This window comes from Raphanus sativus, chromosome 6 (genome assembly GCF_000801105.2).
Source record: "Raphanus sativus cultivar WK10039 chromosome 6, ASM80110v3, whole genome shotgun sequence".
Taxonomy (NCBI): domain Eukaryota; kingdom Viridiplantae; phylum Streptophyta; class Magnoliopsida; order Brassicales; family Brassicaceae; genus Raphanus; species Raphanus sativus.
In genome coordinates, this window is record NC_079516.1 from 45,592,164 (window position 1) to 45,611,699 (window position 19,536).

The 19,536-nt window shown below is 39.9% G+C and overlaps 2 protein-coding genes and 1 long non-coding RNA gene across 3 annotated transcripts; 1 reads left to right on the forward strand and 2 right to left on the reverse strand.

Annotated features, from left to right (window-relative positions):
- Positions 1 to 7,252: 7,252 nt before the first annotated feature.
- LOC108808951 (protein SUPPRESSOR OF K(+) TRANSPORT GROWTH DEFECT 1) lies at positions 7,253 to 9,482 on the forward strand. Its single transcript, XM_018581060.2, has 8 exons — positions 7,253 to 7,640; positions 7,726 to 7,831; positions 8,070 to 8,268; positions 8,368 to 8,436; positions 8,515 to 8,589; positions 8,663 to 8,761; positions 8,889 to 9,044; positions 9,162 to 9,482. Exons 1-8 carry the CDS (start codon positions 7,253 to 7,255, stop codon positions 9,285 to 9,287), a joined length of 1,218 nt encoding a protein of 405 aa, XP_018436562.2. The 3' UTR covers positions 9,288 to 9,482.
- A 323-nt stretch (positions 9,483 to 9,805) lies between these two features.
- On the reverse strand, positions 9,806 to 12,682 carry LOC108808948 (uncharacterized). Its single transcript, XM_056990083.1, has one exon. It carries the CDS (start codon positions 12,002 to 12,004, stop codon positions 10,010 to 10,012), a length of 1,995 nt encoding a protein of 664 aa, XP_056846063.1. The 5' UTR covers positions 12,005 to 12,682; the 3' UTR covers positions 9,806 to 10,009.
- A 3,520-nt stretch (positions 12,683 to 16,202) lies between these two features.
- LOC130496091 (uncharacterized) lies at positions 16,203 to 19,312 on the reverse strand. The gene is made up of 2 exons (XR_008935117.1): positions 18,790 to 19,312; positions 16,203 to 16,367 (listed from the first exon to the last, which is right to left on the reverse strand). It is a non-coding gene; the product is annotated as an uncharacterized LOC130496091 (long non-coding RNA).
- Between the last annotated feature and the right edge of the window lie 224 nt (positions 19,313 to 19,536).

The following is a 19,536-nucleotide window of genomic DNA, read 5'->3' on the forward strand; positions in this document are numbered from 1 at the left end:
TATATTTCCGTAAATCGCTTAATTTAGAAATATATAAATCATCCACTTGTCTATAACCGAGAAATGGAATAATCCGGATGGTTGCTCGCATTTGCCAGCGAGTTCCCTCCTTTTCAGATAGAAACAGAAATTAGAGATGGTTGTTCGTTCGTATTTTTACTTATCCAACGAAGCTTTTACAAGTCTAACGTCCAAGTAAATACAAAGAAACTCTAATCGTTCTACTGAATTACCGAGGAAAAGGTTTCAAGACGCAGTGCAGTGATCGAGAGAACTATTGGTCGGCCAAACCGTCGTCCTTCGATCAGACTTGGTCTGAAATTTCCATTGGATAGCCGGTCAATGCACGACGCACAGGTGACGCAAGGCTGTTATTCCCTTCGGCTGATACCCGATCAAGGCTCAGCCGATTTAGCTGGGCGAGTGCTCGTGCTCCGCTTGATAAAGGGGCTGGCATCGTTTGTTCGGGGAAAGGTGACTGTTGGTCATTCTAAAAAAAGTTTGGACTTTGTTTTGGTTGGGGCTGGACCCTGTGAAGGGATGCCTACGTACCTCGGATGAGGATCAAGCCTTTCGTAGTTCGTTTGACCGAGTGAAAGTGGCTGTAGTAGCGCATTCACTCGGACGAGTAGAAGTGACGGTTAGGTGCATCTACTCGGTTTTTTTTTTTTTTTTTTTTTTTTTTTTTTTTTTTTTTTTAAAGCGAACAGTGACCTGCTGGTCGTTCGCTTGGAGAAAAAGATGAGGCGCTTCTATTGGTAGAAGAGGCGAAGATGCATCGAGTTCCAGGCTCGTGGGACTGCCTCTCCGCAGGAAGTCTCGAGTCGGTAGACGCCTGGTCGAACGACTCGGGTGATCTTGTAAGGTCCTTCCCAATTGGTCCCTAGCTTGCCAGCGTTGAGCTCCTTCGTGTTGTCGAAAACTTTTCGGAGTACGAGGTCGCCGAGCTCGAGAGGGCGCGCTTTTACCTTCTTATTATAGTAGCTCTCGATTTGGTTCTGGTAATTTTGGATCCGAAGAAGCGCCTGATCACGTTTTTCCTCGAGTTCATCGAGGGCATCGAGGAGCATATCTTTATTAAGCTCGACGAACTGTGGCATCTTGGCGCGCCGAAGACTCGTCACGTTAACTTCGGCGGGGGCCATTGCTTCCATCCCGTAAGCAAGAGAGAAAGGGGTGGATTTAGTCGCACCGCGGGGAGTCGTTCGGTGCGACCAGAGGACGCCGTCCAACTCGTCGGCCCAATGGCCTTTCTTGAGGTCGAGTCGCTTCTTGATTCCATCGATGATAATTTTGTTGGAGGATTCCGCCTGTCCGTTTCCTTGCGGGTAGCGAGGAGTCGAAGGGCTTAGGCGGATATTCCACTTGTTGCAGAACTCTTTGAAGTTTCCGGACATGAACTGAGAGCCATTGTCCGTTATGATCTCGTATGGCAAACCATGACGGCAAATGATGTTCTTCCAGACGAAAGTGCGGACTTCCTTGTCCGTTATCTGAGAGAATGCTTCAGCTTCAATCCATTTAGTGAAGTAGTCGGTGAGGACCAGGATGAAACGGCGTTGGCGTGAGTTCGGCATTGGCCCGATGATGTCCATCCCCCACCTCATGAACGGATAGGGGGCAGCAGATGTCCGCAACAGCTCAGTGGGGCTGTGGATGCTCGGAGCATGACGCTGGCATTTGTCGCACCGACGAGCGTATGCCTCGCAGTCAGTGTTCATAGATGGCCAAAAGAATCCCAAGCTTCGAACCTTGAGGGCGAGTGCTCGGCCTCCCGAGTGGTTTCCTCCTGCTCCGTCGTGAGTTTCAGCCATTACTCGGCGTACTTCATCGCCCTGGATGCACTTCAAGAGAACCTTGTTCGCGGTCACTCGGTGAAGTTCGTCGTTTATGACGACGTAGTGGGCGCTGCGTCTCTTCAGGCGTCTCGCTGCCCACTTATCGCTCGGCAGTTCTTCTCGTATGAGATAATCTAGGAACTCGGCTCGCCAATCGACTGAGGTATCGTCGCGATCGGGCATCTCAGTGTCGGTTTGATCGGTTGCGGATCGTCGAGTTGTTGCAGAGATTGGAGCGATGAGAGAGCTTTCGTCGGAGGAAGAATCGATGCTCGGTCGATCGATCCGATGTATGGGTATCGTCCTTTTGACCTGATCGTGGAGTTTGCTCCCGAGTGCGGCTAAGGCATCGGCGCAAACGTTCTCTCCGCGAGGAACCTTGGTGAGTTCGAAGAAATCGAATTCCCTAGCGAGCTCCTGAACCACTCGGAGATACGCATCCATTCTATCATTGCGAGCATCGTAGTCGCCGCTAAACTGGCTAGCGACGAGCTGCGAGTCGCAATAAGCACTCAAGCGTTTGGCTTTGACGGCTCGGGCGAGACGAAGACCGGCGATCAACGATTCATACTCTGCCTCGTTGTTAGAGGCCGGGAAGCCGAAGCTGAAAGACTGGCGGATGAGTTCTCCTGTTGGCGATTGAAGCTGGACTCCAGCACCGGATCCTTTACTCGTTGATGATCCGTCGACATGAAGAATCCAATTGGGACTCGGGATATCGAGGTCTTGTGCAAGATCTGGCGTGAGTTCGACAAGGAAGTCGGCGAGGACTTGAGATTTGGCGGCTGTTCGACATTTGTACGTAATGTCGAGCTCACTCAGTTCGATTGCCCACTTGGTCAGCCGGCCGGCTCTGTTGGGATTTTGCAGGACGGTGCGGAGCGGTTGGTCGGTCAGAACCTCGATAGAGTGTGACTGGAAGTAGGGTCGTAATTTCCTCGCGGAGTCGACGACGGCCAGAGCCAGCTTTTCAAGGGTTGGGTATCTGGTCTCCGGGCCGGTCATGCGTCTGCTCGTGTAAAAAATCGGACGCTGCTCGCCACGGTCCTCCTTGATCAAGACACTGCTGACGGCTGCCGAGGAAACGGCGATATAGAGAGACAAAACGTCTCCTACGTCTGGCTTGGCCAAGACGGGAGGAGTCGTCAGGTATTGTTTGAGTTGGACGAACGCGTCCTCGCATTTATCGTCCCAGATGAACTTCTTGTTCCCTCGGAGGAGATCATAGAAGGGAAGACACTTGTCGGTAGATCGGGAGATAAAGCGATTAAGGGCGGCGATGCGTCCTGTTAGTCTCTGAACTTCGCGGCAGTTTCTCGGACTGGGGAGGTTCAGGACTGCTGAGATCTGTTTCGGGTTAGCCTCTATTCCTCGTTGCGTGACGATGTAACCAAGGAATTCGCCCGAGGAGACGCCAAACGTGCACTTTGCGGGATTTAACTTCATCCCGTACTTGTTTAGGATGGTGAAGCATTCCTTCAAGTGTGCTAGGTGGTCGTCGGCTCGGAGGGATTTGACGAGCATGTCGTCGATATAAACTTCCATTGTTTTCCCCAACTGGTCAGCGAACATCCTGTTAACGAGCCTCTGGTAGGTTGCCCCGGCGTTTTTCAACCCGAATGGCATCACCTTATAACAGTAAGTTCCCCGGTCAGTGATGAAAGCGGTTTTCTCCCGGTCGTCTGGGTGCATCAGGATCTGGTTATAGCCCGAGAAGGCGTCCATGAACGTCAGCATCTCGTTGCCGGCCGTTGATTCGACTAGGCGATCGATGCTAGGCAACGGGTAGCTGTCCTTTGGACATGCTTTGTTGAGGTCGGTAAAATCGACGCAAACGCGCCATTTACCGTTCTTCTTCTTAACAACCACCGGGTTGGCCAGCCATTCCGGGTAACGAACTTCAGTGATTGAGCCGGCACCGAGTAAACGCTCGACTTCTTCTGCGACTGCTTTGGATCGCTCTGGTCCCAACTTTCTTCTCTTCTGCCGGATGGGTTTGAAGTTGGGATCAACATTGAGCTCGTGGGTCGTGATAGCTGGATCGATTCCCTTCATATCAGACATTGTCCAGGCGAATGTGGATAGGTTTTGCTTAAGGAACTCGAGAATCTTCTGCTGCATTTCGTCGGGCAGAAATGCGCCTACTCGGACTGATTTGCTCGGATCCGACTCGTCAACTGGTACTTCGAGAACCTCTTCCTTTTGCGGGCATACTTTGCTCGTGGGAGGAGAGACCGAGTTGACAAGTGATTGGGAGCGCTGGATTTTAACCGTGGCGATCAAGAGATCACGCGCGGCCTGCTGATCGCCTTTCAGAGTTTTGATCGATCCGTCTGATCCTGGGAACTTAACACACTGATGATACGTTGATGCGATTGCTCGCATTGAATGCAGCCATGGGGTGCCGAGTATAACGTGGTAAGGGGCTTTGGAACCGACCACAGAAAACTTGACTGTCCGGGTGACCCCGCATGCGTGAACCGAGAGGCGGATTGTGCCTGCGATCACTTCTGACGAGCCGTTGAACCCTGTCAGGGTCCGAGTAGAAGGCTTGACGTCATTGAGGTCAATCCCCATCTTTACGAGGGTTTCGCGAAAGATGATATCTACCGAGCTCCCGGTATCGATAAGTACTTTTGTGACGTCGTACTTGTCGACACCGAGCACGACGAGCAAAGGATCGTTATGAGGGAGGTGCACGCCGAGTGTATCGTCAGACGAAAAGGTAATCGGCTGATCGTCCACTTGCTTCTGGGGCCACCGTTGGGAAGTGGTGGCTTGCCTTCGGTGGTCTTTGACTGCTCTTACCGAATCGCCGCAGGGAGGCGATCCACCCATAATGACGTTTATCCGGGGACGAGTTTGTGCTCGCTTTGCGCGGAGCACGTCACGGAGGTCGTTACTCGATTCGGCAGTATCCCTTTTCTTGCGGTTAAGGGTTGTCCGCAAGTCACCGATCTTCTTGTTGAGTTTGTCTCGCAGATCGCAGTTCGGCTTGTCGGCGCACTGCCTTTGGGAGGATTCTTGTGCCGAAGCTTTCGCGGCGCGATTCGAATCGATCTGTCGGCGGAGATCGGAGGAGACTGGCGTTTCCTCGGCAGCGGATCGAAACTTTTGATCGAGGAGGGAGCAAAGATCCGTAGTGCTGTCTAGGTTTTTCGTGTCGTCGTCTTCTTCGGACGAGGACCCGGATTCGTTCTCTTGTTGCGGTTGGGCGCGGATCACTTCGATGCGCTGGCGATTGGTCGGCTGATCGTCATCTGCCGAGTCGTCGTCGTCATCGGTCTCTCGAGCAGCTTTCTCCGTATCCTTCGACTGTTTGTCGTTTTTACGGTTCTTGCCCTGCGATTTACGCTGAGCCTTCTTGTCTTTGTTCCTGCTCCAGCTGTTTTCTCCTTTTGGCTTTGGTTTAGGCGGCTGGATCTTGTAATCCCCGCTTTCGATCGAGGAGAGGAACTGGGCGTAGAGGGATTTGCACTCGGTCGTGTCGTGTCCCTTCACGTCGTGATACTTGCAATGTTTCGTGAGATCGATGGGAGTTCTGGTCGGTCCTGGAGCCGAATCGACTTTAGCCACGACACCAGCACTCGGGGTACTGGGAGATGCATCTGGAGAGTCGGTCTCTCGCTGGTAAACATTCCACTTTTTATCGTGCAGGACCATGGTTGAGACAGGGGCGTTGTTCTCGTCCACGACGTAGAGGAGACCTCCTTTTTTGCCGCCGTTATCAGCTGGCGCGTGCTGACGTGGCTCTGGCCGAGCACCCGCACTTTTGGCTGCGACCGGCTTGGCAGCGTTCTGCTTCCGAATTATTGCCTTGGTGTCTTCTTCCATTCGGATGAAATTGTGAGACCGGGCAATAGCATCGGGAAGTGAAGTCGTGGGGTTGGAATACAGGTCCTTACGAAACTTCGAGTTGACGAGGAGAGTGTTCATCAAAGCGTCGATAGCGATGTGATCAGGGACGTCGACTCGGGAAACGATCGTCTTGAACTTTTCCATGTAGTCCTTGAGGCTTTGGTCCTTTGTTTGCGCCATATTCCACAGGCTGGAAGCGGTTGCTGCTCGCTTGGTAAACATGATGTAAGTCTTGAGGAAAACGGCTGATAGGTCTCGGAAACTGCGAATCGAGTTCTCGCCGAGCTGTGAGAACCAGGTTAGCGCTTGTTCGTTGAGTGTTTCGACGAAGAGCTGACAATATCCTGCGTCCTTCTCTTCGTCGGAAAGGCGAGCTCTGGCCATAGCTATGTTGAAGGCTGTCAGATGTTCGACGGGGTCGCCGCCGGGTTTGTACTCGGGGAGACGGAGCTTTTCTATCTTGCGGAGTTGGACCCTGGTTAGCTCGCTAGCGAAGGGCGAGCGCGAAGTAGAGGCGATGACGCTGTCGATCTGAGGGGCTGCGCTCGTCGCTTGGTGGATCTGCGAGCTCATTTGTTGGAGGCTGAGTTTGAGCTCGGCGATCTCGCGAATCGTCGTCGGATCTGCTGTCGTCGGAGTAGGGTATACGGCGGGAGGACCGTTAGGGTCAGATTCGTCCACAGCGCGGTCTTCTGCCGGCGTTGGGGGGAAGAGATGCCGGCAGACGGGTTGGGAACGGTTCGTCGGTCCAGCGGGAGCAGTGAGGGCAGCCACGAGAGCAGCGAGCTGTTCATTCGTCGTTTTCTGGACTTCTTCTTGATGCGCGAGGCGAGCCATCACGGAGCTCATGAAGTCCGACGAGAGAAGGGGAGGAGGAGGCGGAGGCGTAAGCTCGGTCGCTTCGCCGGAAGAGCCGGGGTTCGAGTCACCAATCGTCATACTGGGCTAAGAAACGTTACTCTGATCGGCCCCACGGTGGGCGCCAATTGTTTAAGGTGAGTTTGGTCAACAGAAAATAGAAGAACTCAAGAGTGGGATGAACAGAGACGTTTTATTAGAGTCGGAATAACGAGGGTACAAGAGTAAGAAAGCCGGCTAGTCGATGCTCGGCGAGCTCCTAGCCGGAAGTACAAGAGAGCGGCGAGATACAAAGAGAATAAAGGAAACCCTAATCTGGCCGCAAGTCAGTGTCTCTAAGTGGTGATACCCTTCCTTCCTGTCCTCAACTCCTTATATAGTCTTTTGGGTCTGTCGGTTTTGACCTAATTCATCCTTTTTACTATGGGCCTTTTGACTTGCAGGCCCAATCGGGACGACTGTTCGGCCCGAGCCACTTGGTCGGCGCCTTCGGCTGCTCGTCTTCTGATCAGAGGAGGCATGAGCCGAGTTGCGACTCATTTGGAGCCGGCTTCGAGCCGACTATCCTTTAGATGTCAGAAATGGGCCTCCTGTTCGCTGGGCCTTGTGGATGATGACAATTCATCCCCAACAAGTACGTGAAGCAAGCGGTGGGAGAAGACAATGCGGGGAACTACAGCAAGGCCTTCCCTCTCTACATGAACGCCCTCGAGTACTTCAAAACCCACCTCAAGTACGAGAAGAACCCCAAGATCCGCGAAGCCATCACCCACAAATTCACCGACTACCTCCGCCGCGCCGAGGAGATCCGCGCCGTCCTCGACGAAGGAGGCGGTGGTCCCGGATCCAACAACGGCGGCGACGCGGCGGTCGCGACGAAGCCGAAGAGTAGTAATAAGCCCAGAGACGGAGGAGAGGGTGGAGGAGAGGATCCGGAGCAGTCGAAGCTCAGAGCTGGGTTGGACTCGGCGATCGTGAGGGAGAAGCCGAACATCAAGTGGAGTGACGTGGCGGGGCTTGAGAGCGCTAAGCAGGCTTTGCAGGAAGCTGTGATTTTGCCTGTCAAGTTTCCTCAGTTCTTCACCGGTGAGATGAAAAGGAGATGTCTTTATGAGGGTTGGTTTTGTTGTTGTTGTTGATGAATGAAATCTATTTTGGGGCTTTTTTGTAGGAAAGAGGCGGCCTTGGCGAGCTTTTCTCCTGTATGGCCCACCTGGAACGGGGAAGTCTTACTTGGCTAAGGCTGTTGCTACTGAAGCTGACTCTACCTTTTTCAGGTAATAAGCTACTGCAATGCATGTTGTTTTGATTAGGCAAACGGACGGATCATTAGGTACTGTGGCTTGCATGACAATCTAGGATCACAAAGATGGAAACTTTCTAGGGTAGCATCTTGTAGTGAGGTGTTTAGGGTTTTTGTGATTCATGGCTGGCTATCTACTTTATGTTTGTTTATACTTGGCAACACGTTATAGCTTTAAGAAAAGTTGTTTCCTTTTTTTTTATTTTTTTCAGCGTGTCTTCATCAGACCTGGTGTCCAAGTGGATGGGTGAGAGTGAGAAGCTAGTATCGAACCTTTTCGAGATGGCTCGTGAGAGTTCTCCATCCATTATTTTCGTTGATGAGATTGATTCTCTGTGCGGTCAGCGTGGTGAAGGAAACGAGAGCGAAGCTTCTAGACGTATCAAAACAGAGCTTCTTGTGCAGATGCAGGTGTAAATAAGCTTATTTCCCAACCTCAACACTCTTCTTTTATCATTCAGTTTTCGCAGAAAGGTTTCTTCTCTTTACTTAATTCTCTTTTTATTTCAGGGTGTTGGACACAGTGATGATAAAGTACTCGTGCTTGCTGCAACAAATACACCTTATGCTCTTGATCAGGTGAAAATGTCATAAGAGTGTGGATTGGACTTGTATATTTTCTTTCTACTTACTGCTTAGTAACCATGTTGGTTTCAGGCTATCAGACGACGTTTTGATAAGCGTATCTATATTCCTCTCCCGGAAGCTAAGGCTAGGCAGCACATGTTCAAAGTATTTGAATTTTCATTAGTTCATCAAGTTAAATCATTCAAGAGGACATACTAAAGATATGTGTTTTGTGCAGGTCCATTTGGGAGACACGCCTCATAATTTAACGGAATCTGATTTTGAATATTTAGGACTCAAGACAGAGGGGTTTTCTGGTTCAGATGTGTCTGTTTGTGTAAGCAACCGGGTCCTGCTAGCTTTTTTTAAATGTTTTTCTACAGTTTGCCTCAAAGTTGCTATAGATAGATGTTCTATTCAAGCTGCTGAGAAGTCTCAAAGTTGCTTTTTTTTTACTCTTACAGGTAAAAGATGTTCTGTTTGAACCAGTTCGCAAAACTCAGGATGCAATGTTCTTTTTCAAGTCACCTGATGGCACATGGATGCCATGTGGACCTAGGCAACCTGGAGCCATCCAAACAACAATGCAAGATCTAGCTGCTAAAGGCCTGGCCGAAAAGGTACGTGACATAAGTTGTTTTTTTCTTGTGAGCATTATCACACTTAGTTTCTTTAGTCATGAAGCCTTTGTATGCTGCTATTAGACTAAAAGACTGAATTGTGTTTCTTCTTTACAGATTATTCCACCACCAATCACCAGAACCGATTTCGAGAAAGTACTTGCTAGACAAAGGCCAACAGTGAGCAAATCTGACCTTGACGTCCATGAGAGATTCACCCAGGAGTTTGGAGAAGAAGGTTAATAGATTTATGTCGTTCAAGTTATCATACTTCTTCTCACTATCATTATTAGTCTCTTCCCTTTCTTCTTATGTACTGGGAAGGAAACAAATCTCAAACCCACCGTGTTTTGATTCGATCCCAAAACATTCCATTTGCTTTATTTCTCGAAATGTGTAAAAATTGTTTTAAATTCTCGAACAATGTTTTTCTTATTACTGTCTGTCACCAAAAGTCTCCACATTAGCAAACTCCATCACTACTAATAGACGGATTTGCTATCACTTTGTCTTTAATCACGGTGAAGTCATGAAACCGCTTTTGCATCTCCAACTACAATTTATCTTCAACTTTTTGCAATCATTTTGATGACTACATGATCTACAAACCCAAAGACTCATCGAATCTAAACAATAAACTACACACTTCAGTTCTCATAATTATAAAACACTTCAGTTTCTCATAATTATATAAATAAGAAATAGAAAATAGTTATATACAAACTATATAACTCGAGTTCTCTAAGGCAGGGACTGCTGGATGACAAAGAAGGATATAGAGAGAATACATTAATACAGGAAGAAAAAAAAGAATACAAGAAAAGGATGTAACAGTTTCCAAACACGTAGAGAAAAATAAAAAGATGAAGTAAAAACCAGAAAAATACAATACAAATTTGGAAAATATATAAAGAGAAAACTTAATTCTGATTTTTTTTAAAGTCCAATAATATTCTCCATCTCCTTCAGAATCCAAAGTCTAATTCACCACCTAGCATGTCTCCCATGCCGGATAATCCACCGCTGTCATCTACTCCACTGTTAACGTCACTAACATCGAGCATGTTATTTGCCAAGCCTTGACACAAACCCTGCACCACTGCATTCATCGCTGTGTTTCTGTTTGGCGCATTAGGTCTGTTGGATCCTCCATTCGGCCTACGTTGGACTGGTCTACCCATATTTCTTGGCTGAGTACCACCACGACCATACCTGCCCATTCTTCTCTGACCATATTGGTTCTGGTTATTCATTCCCGGTCTACCACCCGGTCCAACCATGGATGAAAACTGGTTATTAGGTTCATCATTTAAACCACTATATTGTGAATTATCCATAGTCTCATCATAATACTCATCCTCATTATACATAGACTCACTTCCTCCGGTGATATCGCTGTAGCATTCAAAATCATTTTCACCATAAGTTTCATCATATGCTTGATCATCATATCCATCGTCCACAAAGTCACCTCCAGCTTCGAAGTCACAATCGCCTTCGTCACCATAAGTGTCACCATATTCACCATCATACATCTCATTTCCATCGACTTCGTTGTAGCCACCATTGTCAGTTACATTGGAGGGTCCACCACTAGGCCCATTAAATCCTTGAGGTCCATTGAATGCAGCTAGATCACGAGGCCTATTAGGTCCCCCGGCTCTTATTGCATTATTGGGCAACCTTCTAATCTGAGGCCCTCTAGGATTCTCGATTGGATTCTTAGGCCCTTGAAGCCTACCTCCACGCCCATTACGGCCCATGTTCTTCGACCGAGCTGAGGCGGAACTATTAGGACTCGAGTTTTGCTTCCTACCACCACCTGGCCCTCGGTTCGTACGAACCGAAAGTGGATAAAGATCAGCCGGTTCAGACAAATCATTAGACTGGCTACGAGCATCACTGCTGCCACCAAATTCACTCTCGCTATACGCAACGTCATTGGTATCACCATAAGCCACAATTTCAAGGTCGTTACCATCAACGTCTTGTTCCTCGTTATAAGCCTCTCCATCTTCATTACCATCGTACCCATTAGCTTCATAATCAATCTCAACGTCGACTTCACCATCAAACTCTTCGTCCACCGCACTACCATCGAACACACTCCCTTCCATTGACCCTTGGTCAAAACTCTGTCCTACTGCTTGACCAATAACATCACTTGCTGTAATAGGCCCAATCCGACCATTATAACCCAAGTTGTTGTTCTGTCTTCTTGGTCCATAAACAGCAGCGTTTTGACCCATCGGTCTACCGGGATGACAAACGGGCCTATTAGGCCTGGTAGGATTATTCCCAGGCCTATTCATGTGCCCGGGTCTGAGCCTATTGTTGCCTTGATTAGGCATAGGATGATGAGGGTGACCAGCATGATGAGCAAGAGGAGTAGGTGCAGAACTACTATGCGGAAGGAGGTGTGGATGGTGAGCATTGATGCAACCGATATGAGCATCGAATTCGCAAGGGATGCATCGATAGAGCCATTGGTTCTTCCCAATCTTAAGGCATATGTCGCAGGAGAATCCCTTGTCAGCTCCGTAGGGAGAATGAAACGCGAGTTTAAGGCTATGTTGCGGATGAGACTTGTGGACGATCGAGAGCGGCTTGTAAGCGCATAGCGCGTGGACGTCAAAGTCGCAAAGAGAGCATTGGTAGCTAAAACCAGTTCCGTTGACGCCACAACCATCGCAGTTGAAGTATCCACCATCATAGACTGGAGCCGCCAGAAGGGTGAGCTTGTGAGAAGGGTGAGAGGGATGGGCGATTACCTGCTTCATCTTGCTGCATGACTCATGGAGAGAGAAGTTGCATGGCCTACATGAGTAAACCCGGCCGTTTCCTCCGGTAAGTTTGCAAGCGGAGCACGGTGGTGATGATGTCGGCGGGATTAACTGAAGGGGATGTGGGTGGCTGAAGTGATTTATAAAGCTATTGTTTTGTGCTGTTGGCTTTCCCATCGTTTTTTTTTGGTGTGTGTTTGAGATTGTTACTTGGGAGGAACACAACTTATAGAGTATAATAATAGAGATGACTTTTGGTTAAAGGCTAAGTCAGTCAACCGAACGCGTTGCACGTCTCTCCCATAGGAAATGTCAATACATGACTAAAAGAATAATTATACACATTGACTTAAACTAGTTGCAATTTTTCTAATTATGTGTGGTTCCTCTCCTGTTCTTGTTTTTGTGTTATCCACATGTAGGTGTATTTGTATAAAACGAGAGGCTATATTTGATATTCCAATCCAGTGACCAATAAGAGTTGGATCGTAGTGTATATTTTTCAAACTTGGACGCTGTCTTTCCTATTACATTGAATGTATCTTAATCATACTACCAAGTTGTAGGTTTTTAACTCACTGAGAAAGTGAGGATCCACTTATTAATGCCCTTCAGTTTTTTTTTTCTAATCCGATTATATGTAAGCGTTTTCACTTTCTTGAGAATTCGTTTTGACATGTAAATGTGGTCTTGCCGTGATTTATGAATGCTTTTTCAAAAAAAAAAAGACATGTACATACCTAGCATGATAAGAGTCATAAGACTACATACTACATATTATTATCTAACTTTAGTTTCATTTTCTGTTATGAAATAAATGTGGATGAACGAGTTAATCACAAATCATTAACAGAGATTTATAACTCTACTTTGAAATTATTTTAAATAATTTCTCAAAATAAAATTAATTTTAGAATTGTTAAAATAGTTAGGATTTTTTTATTACATTAGGTTTATGATCCTTACAGTCTTACAGATATAGCATGGTGTAAAGATAAATCTGAAAGGCGAGATAACTTGAAATAAAAGAATATAGGTATAAAAATCAATAAAATAAAGAAAATGATAAGAACGGCAATGTTTCGGTTGATGGAATGATTGTAATTGAATGATTGTAGTTGATGGAATGATTGTAATTGACGGGAATTCATATATTGATGAGAAAATTTTATATGATATATTGGAAGTTGATCACTTATATGATGGCATTGATTGGTAATATGTATTACACTTGATTGGTAATATGTGTTTCAAAAAATATATATGTATTACACTTGATTTAGGTTGAGTTAAACATATAAATCAAACAAATTTACCAATCATGAATTCTAGACAATCTATATGGCTTATAACATCGATTTTATATATTATAAATTATTTAATGATATTAGAATTTTGACAATTACATATAGTCACACTAATAATTTATATAGTTTAAATGATATTAGAATTTTGTTACATTGCTAATATTTATAGATTTTTGTTACTTTAACTATTTGAACATTGATTCATTTTAATTTATCATAAAATGTACTCTTGATTTATTATACAAAATAGCCAACATAATATTTTTGGTAATATTGCTATTTTACTATAAAAGTTGACATTTTTTAAGTAACTTGACAAATGTTAATATTTATTTTGTTTGTAAAAGTTATATATGCAATATCAATTTCGTTTTTAATTATTTTGGAAATGTTAACATTTTGAAAAACAATAAAATATAATGATGAATTGTCATATTTTGATTGATGGTTTTAAATCCAATGTGGACATTCTCAATGGTCATTTTATTTTATCATAAACTGTACTTTTGATCTATTATACAAAATAGTAAACATAATATTTATGTTAATATTTATATTCTGGCTTTTACTTTCTAATTTATTATAAAAGTTAACATTTTTAAGTAACTTGTAAAATGTTAATATTTATTTTTTAGTTAAAGTTATATATGTAATATCAGTTTTGTTTTTAATTATTTTATTGAAAATTTTAACATTTTTGAAAATAATAAATTATAATGATGAATTGTTATATTTTGATTGATGGTTTTAAATTCTATGTGAATACTATCAGTGACATACAGTCTTATTTTTATATAGTATAGATTTATATATTGATATCCGAAGACTACAAACCAAGTTTGGTACATGAATGGTACTATTCCCTTTGTTTAATAGGAAGTGTTGTTTTAACTTTTAAATTTTGTTTAATTATAAGCGTTATTTTACATTTTTAATGTATATATTAAGTGAAATTTCCAACTTTTATTTCTTATTCATTAATTAATAAAATATTGTATTAAATAAGAATAAAATAGAATATATATATATATATATATAGTATTTAGAATAGAAAAACTCAATGTTTCATTTTTTTTTGAAACTCAATGTTTCATTTATTCTTGACTTTTATGGGTTAAAAAGATGCATGGACTTCTTTGATCCGGCACCATTACAGAAATTAACTTGGTCCATGCATCTTTATTAACATTCACATTAATACTTCTTCAGCACTTCTCACACGATTTCACATTCAATAAATCCCTTCATTCATTCATTTGTGTTAATACTCTATTATAGATATAAAAAAATTTTACAAAAAAATCATCGGTTCATTTTTCTTAATAAACAAAACAAAAAGTGACGAAAAGAGATCTGTTAGGTTCATGGTTTAACGGATTGTGACAGAACAAATAAGGAAAAAAGGAAGATGAGATTGTTCTTTTTTTTTTTTTGTCAAACACACTTAGTTGAGATTGTTCAATACACTTAGTTTGTCCATTTAAAATAACAAATTTGTTTCCTTTTTTGCCTTATTAACAAACGTATTAGTACAATTAATATATAAGCAAATATAACTAAAAAGATAATGATGTGCAAGGCTACTAAATTAAAATTAAAATAATACAATTAAGTTAGGAAAAATAAGACAACACACAAATCATCAAATTTCCAAAACAAAAAGTCACACTCTATGACCGTAAAATAACACTCTATTTTATACACGTTAAATGTAAGCTCAAAATATTGACATCAAACAAAAGAAAAAATGCAAAGAAATTTACTATTCTATAGTCAATTATTCAGTGTAATTAATTATGTAACAATACATTTAGTAACCATAATAACACATTATAATTGCATCATATCATAAAGCAAAAAAACATCAAATAAACAAAAATACAACAACAATTGTTAACATCTATTCCTTATCATCTTATTCTATTAGCTAAAATTATTAGTAAAATGTTTAATAACCGTAAAGTTCTTTTCAATCAATAGTTTAGTTACAGTCTAACAAACAAGTTCATCAATGTAAAATTGTTTTAGCACACAATATATAATATCATCTATAGTACATACACTTCAGAAAAAATAAAAACGATTTTTGTAGTGATATTGTCTCTACACATTTTATCAAATGCAAATAAAAAGCTTAAAGTTTATGAAATAAATCCACCATTTTATCACGAAGCTCAAGATTAGAAAACTAAAAAATAAAGGAAAATATAATCAAATAATAATACATAATAGATTAAAAACAGTTCTATGAAAATAAAACCATAATAAAAAATTAAAAGATAGTAAAAATCAAAATAATTGTTAGGAAAAATAGAATAAAATAGAATAAAATATATAAATATAAAATAATAATTAAAACAAAATGGATAACTTTTTGTATAAAAGAGATATGTTAAGTTATTCTAACTAAATAAATGTATTCTAAATATTTATCTCAAGAATTCTAAAAAATATAAATATAGATCCACAACGGTGTAAAATAAAAATATATAGTTATATAGTCGAATAAGAGACACACGATATAAAATAATATAAGAAAATGAATAAAACTAGACAACTTCAAATTAAACAAATAAATCAACAATTCTACACTATTAAAACAAAAACAGAATAAAACTTCAATCAAACAATCTTATTAATTGCAAAGAAAAATTTAGTTAATTGTAATGAGAATTAAACTGAATAAAGAATAACAATCAATAAAATAATGATTCATATTAATATAGAACAAAATATTTTAAAACAAAAACAAATATTAAACAAAAATCAAAATATTTACTCTAACTATTTAAATTATTTTTAAATTATCATCCCGCTTTTAGGACGGGCCGGCTCTGGTAACAAAAAACGATATGTTTATAATCTCAAAGAAACACACACAAAACCTTTACATTATTTCTGTTTGACACTGTTATTAAGCATGTATTTTCTCTTATCATATACATAAGGATTCTTTATTTAGAATTAGAATGGGCCAACTTAAGGAATATGGGCTTTGAACAACAAAAAGTATATGTGCTAATTGCTATTACCGAATGTTTGGGTATCGTCTAACACAAAAATAAAACTGGACTGATGGCTTCTATAATTTTGTTATCTCAAAGATTTTTTTCCATCGGATGCAAAGATTTATAAAATAAAAACAAAATTCAACAGTGGTGCACCTGGTTTTAGAAATTTCTTTAAAAGCTCTCCATCTCCACATGTTTGGCCCAGGCAAGTTCTCAGGATAACTGACAAGAAAAAATTGTACATAAGCACTAATTAATTTGGAAATGCTTTATGCCGCTCCGTACGAAAGAACCTCATAACAAGTTTCTGGTAACTTTCATTGTAGCAAATTACCAGTTAGATAAAGATGGGATCCACATGCCAGAAACAGATAAAGAAAAAAGCAACAAATAGTCAGTGTTTTGTTGTCTAATAATAATTGTAGTGAAAATGGTGATTTGTTGTCACTAAATATATAAATTATACAAAGGTCTGCTGTTGGACCACTTCATTAGTAACTTAAGAAATGAAACTAAATGTATATCTGAACCATTAATATATCATATTTGTTTTTAAATGTTCGTCAAAAAAAAATATCATATTTTTTGTGTAGCCTATCTTTTTTATTAAAACATAATCCTTTCCATGGACAAACATTTTTTGGTAAGTTTTTAAATTAAATACATTTTTATACTATATAGTTAAAATATAATCACCCAGTTTAATTAATATTCATTCATTTATACTACTACTAAATAGGTTTACAAACAACTTTTATCCAAACAATATAAAACATCAGGTCATATATTAATGTGAGATTATGATTTTTTTTTTAAGTTGACATCAAATAAGTTTTATACTAATAACTGCAAGAGTTTAATAAATTGACATAAAATAGATTTAAAATTTAAAATTTATCAAATAAATATATATTACACGATTAATCAAAACAATTACAAAGATTTTACTAAATATTTATAAAAACAGGTTGAAATAATTTAAAAACAAAATTAAGTAATATGTATTTTTCAAATAATTAAAAAAAAACAGGTTGTAATATGTTTTTGTTCTCCAAATATCATTTTTCATCAAATCAAGCCTTTTAAGAAATGGCTTTCCTAAAATCTAAAAAAAACTAGTTTTATAAAAACTGTCAATTTCTAAACAAAAACCATTTTTTTCTAGTTTTTGCTTGGAATTTTTATTACATTTATTTACTAGTACAAAATAATTTACTTAAAACCTCTGTTTTGGTGTAACTTACGTAAGGCCTTTGTTTTGGGGTAATACGTACGTAAGGCATTATGGTAGTAGGATAATACGTAAGACACTTAAGGCATTCTTGATTGCTAAAATAATACCTAAGGCACATATAAAGCATATTTCATCTATTTTTATTATAACACAGTTTAGTTTTACTAAAATTATAACAATATTTAAATATTTTATCAAATAATAAACTGATGGTTACATTTTTTATTTAATAGGGTAAATCACACCTATGCTAATCATAACAAGCTTTATTTTACTATTATAAGATATCTGAATATTATTTTTATCTAATAATAAATTGATGTAATAAAAATAACTCATATAAATTATTTTAACTTATATAATTGGTGGTAGTGGACCAACTGAAAACTCGGATTCAGATGAAGAAGAAGCACACAATAACACTCATGTGCACTATGTGGAAGGTATCCGAAATTAAATTTCTGCATTTTTATGGGATTTTTAGATAGTTTTTATTTTATATTTGTTACTTTTGTTTTAAAATATTTTTTTTTAATAAGTTTGGAGAATGTTTGATGATATTATCTTCTTTTTATTTTTCCAGAATAAATGTTTTACTATTAATAATAATTTTTATTTTATTATTTATAAAACCAAAAATCAAAAACTAAAATCAAAATCTAAAATCACCATTCAAGTTTTTCAAAAAACTAAAATCTACTATAAAATCAAAAACCAAAAACTAAAAACTAAAAACCAAAAACCACAAATCAAAAACCAAAATCTAAAAACCAACAAAACAATCACCACCTCAGTTATGTAAAAAAATAGACTGATTAGTTGACCCAAAAAGTTCAGATTAATCTAAGTGTGTGTGTACCAACCGGAATAAAAAATATCTTTAGCCGGAATAAATATTTACTAGACTGATTAATTGACATAAAAAATATTCGGATTATTTCATGCTAGATAAACTAGTAAACTACTAATACACGACACTATAGTTGACAAAAAAAGAAATACACGACACTACATTCATTCGTGTAATTTTGTCGCTGCTTAAAAGAGTGGACATGTAAAGTCCCCCTTTTGCATTCTACACATCAGATGGGAAAAAGTGGTCGACATAATTTAATACTTTGGTGCGATTGGTGGAATCATGTGAATAGCATCAGTCCATAACACCGGTATCATCACACAAAAGTATATGCTGTGATTTATTTACTACTAGCTCGTATCACAGGGATCAAAGATATTATTGTGATTCGTGATCTTTTCTTCCTTTTTTGCTAAAAATATGATCGTGATCTTGATCGGTATAAATAGATTCGAGATAAAGTATATTGAAAAAATGAGGAAACCGTGGAAATGGTGAATTTATTCATTAGTTAGATTTTTGTAAGTTAACGGTTAACAAGAAGGACCACTTACCCAATATTGATTCCACCTCAACACCCACCACGCTCTTCACATTCTCAACGTGTCCCCTTTTCATCCTCTCCGTCGTATTTATTTTCTAGTGAATAAACCCACCACCCGCCGCAAAATTTAATATATATACCTTCATCACTAGCCAAATTGATGCAGCTCTCGAATTAATTTGAGAAATGTGTTTATTTTATAATTGGCGGCTACGTACGGACATAAACCACGTTTTATAACATCAAGGTATAGACAAATGAATTAGAAAAAGAGAGTAGTAAACCTAGAACTTCAAGAAAATACAAGATAAAAAAGATGAAAGCGTAAGTCGTGCTTGCACAAATAAATCCATTGTATTATTGAATCTAAATCATTTCGAGTTTATAATTATAGTTTGTATGCTTCCGCATATATAGGTGGTGTAATTATTATATATACCACTTTATAAAATATGTTATTTCGATACCTCATAATCCTAAAACTATCTACTTCATTCTATGGGCACCAAAACTACTTAAATAACTCCTTTATATTTTCCACTTTAAAAATCCTATTATTCAAAGAATATAGTTGCTTACTATCATTCTAGGAGTATTTAAAATCCTATTTAAGTATCTCATTTACATATAATCAATATAATTCTACAAGTATTTTGAAAATCATACATTTTCGTTAAGTAAATGACATTAAACCTTTTTTGGTCAACTAAACGCTAAACAATATACTTAACGGATCGACTTAATTTTTTATATGAAA

Excerpts from the sequence above, each read along its gene's own strand:
- LOC108808951 (XM_018581060.2), top strand. The coding sequence starts at position 7,253 with ATGAACGCCCTCGAGTACTTCAAAACCCACCTCAAGTACGAGAAGAAC. Across the intron at positions 7,832-8,069 it reads GCTGACTCTACCTTTTTCAG|CGTGTCTTCATCAGACCTGG; the intron begins GTAATAAGCTAC and ends TATTTTTTTCAG. Across the intron at positions 9,045-9,161 it reads CTAAAGGCCTGGCCGAAAAG|ATTATTCCACCACCAATCAC; the intron begins GTACGTGACATA and ends TCTTCTTTACAG.
- LOC108808948 (XM_056990083.1), bottom strand. The coding sequence starts at position 12,004 with ATGGGAAAGCCAACAGCACAAAACAATAGCTTTATAAATCACTTCAGC.